General features: G+C 35.9%; 1 protein-coding gene across 1 annotated transcript; it reads left to right on the plus strand.

Annotated features, from left to right (window-relative positions):
- The first annotated feature begins 202 nt into the window (after positions 1-202).
- Positions 203-661, plus strand: LOC116142852 (E3 ubiquitin-protein ligase ATL76-like). The gene has a single exon (XM_031428263.1). It carries the CDS (start codon positions 203-205, stop codon positions 659-661), a length of 459 nt encoding a protein of 152 aa, XP_031284123.1.
- Positions 662-9,267: the final 8,606 nt, after the last annotated feature.

Genomic DNA, 9,267 nt, shown 5'->3' on the forward strand with positions numbered 1-9,267 from the left:
CTGCATCCTGGTTTTTCCAATATTTTCATTTATATGGTTGATTTGGTTTTTTTCTCGGAAACTTAATCCCTGGAATGGAGATTCATAACCGATTCCGTTTTGATTAATTTCCAAAACTTCCCCTTCTTTTAGCTCAAGAAAAAAACAAAAAATACCATGTCTACGTAGTCTGCATGCCTTTTATACACAAAATTAACCAAATATGAACAATTCCCAATCTTTTGTTTCTCCAACTCCTTCTCCATCAAATTCTCCTCGATCTAATACCATGCTTTATCTTGAATTATCAGCTATGATATGCATTTGCATCGTGGTAACTCTTTTATTCTTCTTACTTCATAAAAATCGTAATAGGCAACGCGATCGCCTTCGAATTCGAGAGCGTGAGGGTAGCGATTCCGATCCAGAAACCCGAGAAAGGCAGGGAATAGCGCAGGAAGCCTTGGAGCAATTACTACCTCTCACAAATTATGGTCACCAGCTGGATAAATCAGAGAACTCAAGTTACTGTGTCATTTGCTTGGAAAGTTTCACCGATGGCGAACCTTGCCGAGTTTTTCCTGTGTGCAACCATATTTTTCATTCAAGTTGCATTGACGCCTGGTTGAAGGATCATTTAACCTGTCCCGTTTGTCGAATTAGCTGCAAGGCAAATGTGTAGTGTACGTGGATGTGTGCATGATCTGTAATTAATTTGTCATGGAAAATTTCTACTTTCTTTTCATGACAGGAAACAAAATATATGTATTGAATATAAATTAAGTCCTAGCGGCGGACCTGATGTTCACAGCAAACTTTTAAAAAGACAGAAGCTATACAACACAACTCCGCATGATCTCAGGCTTTCTTTTCGCTCGGAAATGCAAAAACCTTCTCCATAACCAAATATTCACAGTTTTTGGGGAAAATTGTAATTCAATTTTAATTGTTTTTAGCTCATGAGCTTGAAGTAGTTGCCATTTTGTTTTAATGATAGCTAGATTAGATGCATAAGTTGTAATGTACATCGATATGCCAATTGCCAAGGCCCAATTCTACGGTGGAATTACAGGTGAAGGTATTAGTTGATGGCAACAAATAAAGAAACGGTTGTTTTAGGAAGTTTTAATGAACTTTCCAGAAATTGTTCCCATTATGTAGTTTTTTATTGTTGTAAAAAACAAAAATGTGTGGTGATACTTTATCTATAAGAAGCACCTCAAAGCAATATTAAATAAAACACAGTGAAATTCATATAATCCATTTGTAATTAGACAAAACTTTGTATTGATATTTCAACAAAATTATCTACACGGCTTATGTTATAAAATGATTTTTTGGCGCTGATTGGTATTTTAAATCACATATCATTACTTTATTCTTTTGTATATCAATTTTTATCACTAATATGATGGGTAACTATTGGGTAACACCATTGGGTGACTTGATGGTAAAAAAGCAAAGGATGTTCATAAACTCTTGAGGTCGAGTCCCCTCGGATACTAATAAAGATGGTCATTGGGACTCTTAACCTATCAATAGTTCCAAAACCCTGGATAATTAGTTAAGTATACGCAACTGGCCCGGACACCCTCTGTAGACGTAAAAATCTACCTGTACGGAAGGAGGGTCTGATCCCGTGAGGTTAAGGCCACTAGCGATCCGCTGCACCTGCACACGTAGAGAACACACGCGTGACAACGGGAAACACCAGGGTTGGTTTGCCGTAGGCACTCCGACCTCAAGTCAGTAAGGCTGAGAGAGGCTATATAGTGAGGGCTAGGAGTAGAGTTACCGGAAGTCTAGTCGGGACTGTGACTATGGCGGTGATGTGGAGCTCTCAAGTCAGAGCTTTCAGTGTGGTGTATTTCCTCCGTTTCTTGTGAGAGGGTTGGCCTCTGTTTATATAGTGGTCGTCTGGTCTCCTAATCCTGGTAGAAGTAGGAGTCCTAGTATGACTCTGATACAAACCCTAGAAGAATTAGGGTTGTGGTAAGCTGTCTTACCAGTGTCCGGATAGGAAGGTGATTCTGATTAGGAGAGTAACTCCGAGTAGAAGTGTATCAGGAATAGGAATGTGACCTTGAATGGGAGATTGATCAGGAGTAGGAAAGTATTCTGAGGGGTTTGTGGGCTCTGGATTCGCCCATGACTTGGAAAGGACTGGGATTAGGAGGCTCGTCCCACGTGGTTTGGGCTGGCTATATCTTGTACCGAATGGGCCTACTCTGGTGGGGTCATATCAGATTGGGCGCTTCTTCTTCAGTGTCGAGCCCGTTTCCTATTCGGGCCAAGGATAATTTTTTGCCCTAACACCCTCCATGATGAAAAAAAAACTATTAATATGAAAAATTATGAGATAACAATATTGGTTGATACATAGTACGGGTTGATACGGTACTTTATTATATCATAGATGTTTTCTATATATTATATATCGCAATTACAATTAGAGATTATTTTGAACAACAAAATTAGTATTTCATGATAAAGATGTTACGAAGGACATATATATATATATATGATCAAAGAGGTGCAATAATTTGTCATTAATGATAGACATGAGTCCATAAATGTGGCTATTAGTTTTATCAGTGTGATTGGCATATAAGCTAAAACAAACAACAAATCTTTAAAATAAAATGGCAATTCGATGAGAAGTTCCCCCAGGTGACCGCACGATTCCTTCTAGGTTATATTGATTCACATTTGATTGAATGATCTAAATCTGCTTAATGTGCAAGCTCAATAATTCTCAAAGATGAATGTTCCTAACTCCTATTATAAAATAGTAAACGACATATTTCCCCGAGGTTATCAAAATCCCAATTAATATCCCTAATTGCATTTATTCCATATTCACACCCTTAACTAACACCGTTAGTGACTGTTAAAGGTGGTCATAAACGGAAGTGATGTCGGCAAGTGAGGTATGGGTTTTATAAAAAGGTTGTGAGAGTCCAACAGTGGTCTCGGAAGTGATATTGGACTTAGAATCGGCTGGAAAGGTTTAGGCTTGGACGTTCTAATATGAGCTTTTTTTGCTAACATGAGCCCATCCTCTATCAAAGAAAATGTCGACTCGCTAGCATGCTAACGTGCATCACATTATAGTAAAAGTTAAAATCGGTTAATAAAAGAAATTTCGTTACTTTAAGGGTAAAATCTGATATTTACAATCAAGAGTATCAACTTGAGATTCGCTAAACCTCAAGTTGGAATATGTTGTTTGCTCTTATAAATACAAAATCTCCGTCACGTTAGCTAACCAATGCTAGTAAAGAGAACGACTAACAAATTAAAGTTTGAACAATAGAATGATCAATTAATAGTTAATGACATTGGTAAAGTGGGTACCTATCTTTGATTGTAGCATGTTTCAATATTAATTAAGTTCTTATTTATGGTTCGACAAAGTCTTATTACCCTTAACACCATGCAGTAGTCTCACATACAATTTGGATTATTTTTCTTTTTGGGAGTAATACTAACCGGATTCTCAACAGTTTTCATATATATCCTTAATTAATTTCTTCCTTTGTATGCATTACCCTTTTTGTTGTGTGAACCGAATTCGTTTTAATCGATTTAACTTCCAGGATTGTTGCAGCAATAACATTATTCAAACTTAAATAATCCTATAATGGTGAGCCATCAATCTACAATTGAACAAGTACGATTAACATTATGGTTTCCGCACCCTTTGTTTCTTTTCCTACTGATGTTTCTCTTCCTTTGCTTTCTTCACAGCTCCTTGCATTATGATTATTATCTTAATATGTTGTACTGGCAATCTGCATTATAGCTGCAACCTTCATTACACTCATCACTTACATTGTCTGTGAATGCATTTGTTCGCGCGTTATCGAAAGTATGAACGCCGCGACATTGACCAGGAAGACTGGGGAATCATCGAGCCAGGATCAGAACTTATCAAACCATAGATATTCCTGCGGATCATAATTATCGGTCTATCGATGTAATAGAAGGAATGCCAAGTAGCATTGAAGAGAGAAGAATTCTGAGGCAGCGCTTTAGAAAAATTGCTGCCACCAGTAGTTTATAGAAGTAAAGAAATTAGATTAGGGATCATTCCGGAGAATGCTCTATCTGTTTGGATGATTATACAGACGCGAAACCTGTAAGTTTTTCCGGCGTGCAACCATATGTTTCATTCGATATGCATTGATGGTGGTTGAAAATCATCTAACTTGCCCGGTTTGTCGTAAATGTTTTATAGATGCATAGCAGCAAATTAACTATATATTAGGAGAGTTTTGGGTACAACGTATATATAATCCCTGTAAATGAGAACGCGTTACATATAATGATATGCGGTTTGAGTGACGAGACATATTAGGAACGTCTTGAATTTGCTCGTGGCAGCCGCAAGTTGATGGCTAGCTAAGATTCAAAACGGATAATATCTGAGAAGAATTGTTAAACAATTATTTGTAAAACCAATTTGATCTTTATATAACACATAGTTTTTGTAACCTATAAGGAGCTCATCTATCTCCTTTTGTAAGATGTAAGTACCACGCAAGTGAAAAATCAGGAGATTTCTTCATCTTATAATTATTTGCATCTTTCATGATTATTAAAACAGTTAATAGTATTTTCCCTGATTTTCTATCATTTTCTTGACATTCAAGCACCCTGAATTAAGTCAGAAACTAAGAGAAATAGTGGAATATACTTCTATTCTTCAGAAGCGATGACTGCATATACCAACTGTAATTAATATATCAAATGAAAGGAAGGAAACATGTTTAAGAAAAAAACTCTGAAAATGGCATTAACTGAAAAGCAATAAGAACATACAGATTCATATTGGGGAAATTTGTAGCCAATGAAGGGATTACTTTATTCATATTGAAAACTTGCAGTGTGTAACCCACAAATTTCTGAAATAGGAATTTAATAAAAAAACTAAAGGTCTCATGTTTGAACTCCGCTGCTCAATCCCTGGACAACATGATTGCTGAGAGCATCATGGAAAGGAATTTGTTTTAGATTGTTTGGTTGCATTTCAAAAATATTTATAGGATTTCAAATTAATGAGCTAATTTTGAGCTTCTCTTGTAACTTAAAATTTAAAAAATATCCCTTTTTATTTTAAAAGTTCAAGTTGATCTATTATTGTATGGAAAATAATAGAGACACTGGAAGTATGCACCGAATTTGTGTACCGAATAACGTGGTTCAATCCTGACCGTCGATTAATTATACTTAATATTAATTGTAGTCAGGATTGTGTTACGTTATCGGTGCACTACTCCCGATGACTGTAGCATTACTCTTATTGATATTAAAGTCCAATAAATTAATACAAGAAAATCTTTTACATTGTCTTAGCAACAAAACAACTAATAAATCTTTTGATCAAACCAATTTTCGTAAGCTCCTACTCTCATAACATAGCCTTTTCTTGAATAAACCGTACCAAACAGACTCTAAATCTTATGAATCATATTATATGTTTTTTATATTTGATTCAATTTTAATTGTTTTCCTTTTTTCTTAAAACTATATTAAGAAAACAACATATATCACCATTTAAACATATTTTATATTATAATTTTAAGGCCATGATATCGGAAAGCATGAGTATAACTTATGTTGAAAGTTAACAAATTGCTGAATACAGCACTAGAATTACCAAAAACCAACCATCTGGCACTTTGTTCAAACAAAACTTATCTGTTTTGCAACTTGAAATTAATATAAACACACCACTTTGTTCTGAAAATCAACTCCCTAAATTGGTTTATATCCACAACTTATTAATTAAAAATAAAACTAACAAACTTTTCAGGCACTTAGTTTTGTTTCCAAACAAAGGAAAAATATTAGATTTGATCTGCTACAATTTCAGAACTAAACCAAATTAACAACCAACTGTTATGACACTAGATAGTTTGATTTGTTCTAACAAAAATAAGACTTCCACTTGGTTTTTACATAAACTTTATAAAACAAAATCGTTAGGACAATCATGCTTCTTCAATTTTCTTTTTTATTTTCTCATCATTCTTTGAATTCTCCATACAACAAACACTGAAAATTTAATTTCATGGCTCCTCTTCTCCCACCTGCTCTCATTTCCTTTCTTTCCAGACTGCATCGATTGTTTCAGATTCGATTTATTATCTGAGACCGGACTTATAGTTGTTCTTTACATTTTTCTCTTTGTGTCAGCACTTTGGTTGCTTATTTCCCTTTATTGCTACACCATTGAGATCATAATATGGTACATCCTGAAGAGGACAGCCGGCGAAATCAATACAAATGTTCGAAATCATGGTCCCTGATTCTGATCTTCGTGTGACGTTGAAATCTCGCTAGCGAAATGGGAACCTGGTTGAGGAGATTTATAACAGGTTGAGAGGAGTCACCCAGGAAAAGCAAGACCAAATACTGGAGGACTTGCCATTATTGCTGCCACCAATAAGTTACAGAACAGGAAAAATGAAAACAATTTGATTGAATGTGCAGTTTGCTTAGATATTTTGTTGTGAAGAATTGATTAGAGCATTCCCTTTATGCAACCACATCTTCCACTTAGTTGCATTGATCAGTGGCTGAGACATCAATTTAATTGCCCCTCTGTCGGAGTCCGGTGATGGATGTATGATCTGCATATTATCAGAAATTTGTATCCCCAATTTTTTCTTTTACTTTAGATTTTTGTTACATATGAATGGTCATCTTGTGTATAGTGGATATTGTCTTTTTTACTTGGAAAATTTTGAGTTTGACGAAGATTTATCATTCTCAAAAATTGTAATTTGTAGATAAACTTAAAACCTGGGTTTAAATTTATAAATAGTAAAACCAACATTTTATCATTTCATATCTTCTATGATATTATTATATCTCTAATTTGCAACTGGAAATGTTCAATTGTAATTTAGCTTTTGATAAGTGTTTTAAAATCATGAATCAAATTGCTCAAATTGTTCCGAAGATAGCAGATACAAACTGTTTTTGAAATTTGAAAATACCTGTCACAACGGCTTTACGTTTCTTTTCCCCATTCTAATAAAAGGATTATCACCATCATAATCATCCTTAAACCTTTGTGATAGGGATGAAATCCCAAATGTCATCACCATCTTTATCATCGCCGTCCACATCATTCACCACGCGCCGCCACAGTCGGCATTTTTATCTGCTCTGTGCACAAGGCGTGATCTTTCCCCTTACGAAATCACAAAAAATTAAACCCATCTCCCAAAATGGGTTTTTCTCGAATATCTTTTGTGCTGGATTATTAAAGACTAAAAAAGTTGCAGTTCTTAATGCCAATGTCGACGCCCGACTGGCCGACAAGGCGGCTACGGAGAAGCTGGAGAACGACCTGCCGCTTTTGAGTAACATCCCGCCGTGGAGTTGGCCATTTGCGCTGAGTTGGAATTGCCGAAAACGTTTTGTTTCTGGGTTTTCTCCGAAGCAGGTTTGTTTTTAATATAGGAAGAGTTTAGGGTTTTAGCGGCACAGAGAGACGGAAAGTTGAGACACGTGGCTGCATCGCAGTCTGCAGATGGTTCTACAGAGTCGGCAAGAATGTGCCATGTGGAGTTCTATGATATTGTTAAAATAATTCATCAAGGCCAGACTGTCTTTTAGAAACAAAAATGCTACAGACATCAGCCCTTATGTTTGTTTTTTTCAAAAATTTAGGTTTTGGAAAAGTTTTTGAAAAAGGTTAAAAAAATTGAATTTGCGTATTCACAATAGAATTATAAATTAATAAAACTTTTTATTTATTTTTTACAAAATACCCCCTATAATAAAACATTAAAAGTTACAAAAATACCCCTAACCCACCCTCAAACACCCCCACCGACGACCACCATCGAAAGTGGTCGGAGTCGTCGTATGGCGCATGACCGGTTGGATCTTGCCGGTCAACGTCACTATGGCCTTTTTCACCAGATCCACGTTGGATCTGGTCGGAAAAGGCCAATCTACGGTCAGATCTAATCGTCAACGGCCAGATCTGGCCGTATTTGCTCTCAACGACGGCCAACAAACGGTCGTCGTTGATGGTCAACGACGACCGTTTGTTGGCCGTCGTGACCGAGTGTTACGGCCAAGATCTAGCCGTCAACGGCCAGATCTTGCCTTGATCTTGCCTTTTCCGGCCAGATCCACGGTGGATCTGGCCGAAAAAGGCTAAATCGACGCACTACCAGCCAGATTCAGCCGATAGTGCACCATCCTACCAGATTCCGGCCATTTTCCGGTAGTGATGGCCGGAATCTGGTAAATGTGAATTGTTGGGGTGTTTTTGTAATTTTAAAAAAAATATTTAGGGGTATTTAATTAAATTAACAAATTTAGAGGGTTTAAAAAAAATTAAATAGTATTCCAAAAAATGAGAGATTTTGGATATTTTACTGTTTAACTTTTTTGGGAAACAAACGCAGCACAGGTTTTTTACATCGAAATTTTGTACTGATTTACGTGTTTCCTGACTCAGATCATTCAATGTATTTAACGTTATTAAATTTTTTTTAAATATAAAAATTTAAAAAAAAAATCTAAAATAGAAGCTCTTATGATCGTCCATATATAATGGACGACGGTGCATAAAGAATGGACGACAATCCTTTTTTTTTTGGGACGGGCGTCCCTACTCTAGGTAAAAAGCTTCAAGCTTCAAGTTCTAACTTCTCATCTTCTATAATCTTTTGCAACTCACCCGACGTTGTTTCAAAGCTCATAACCAATGGCTTCTTCTATGCCTTCCTCTACTTCTTCCTTCTCTACAACTTTTCACACTTTTGCACAACCCAAAACCCAGGAAAAGTTATGGATTGCAAAGAGAACCCATATGCAAAAAGGCAAATTTAGATGACCCAAGTGAAGATTTGATTGATAGAGTCAATGAAAAAGCCATGGAAGGCCATGAAGAAAAAGTGGCATCAAAAAAGCACAACAGATTTGATGGAGGGAGTCAATGAAGGAGCCATGGAAGGCCATGAAGAAGAAGAAGTGGCGTAAAAAAAGCACATGGGTTGTGCAAAAGCATGAAAGACGGTTTTTTTTTTGTTATAGCATTTTTGGCTTCCTAGCAGGAAAAAGAAACTCCACCTTTTTCGATACAATTTTTCGGTGAATATAACATTTTTATTTTAGAAATAGATTAATTTCATTTTCAATGAATGTCATTGTCATAGCTAAATACTTCCGATTACCTAAGTTATTATATGGGATAAAAGTTAGCTCATAATCTAATCTGACAAATTTTCTTATAATCCTGACATAATAATTCATAAT

Source organism: Pistacia vera, unplaced genomic scaffold (genome assembly GCF_008641045.1).
Source record: "Pistacia vera cultivar Batoury unplaced genomic scaffold, PisVer_v2 Contig42, whole genome shotgun sequence".
Classification (NCBI taxonomy): domain Eukaryota; kingdom Viridiplantae; phylum Streptophyta; class Magnoliopsida; order Sapindales; family Anacardiaceae; genus Pistacia; species Pistacia vera.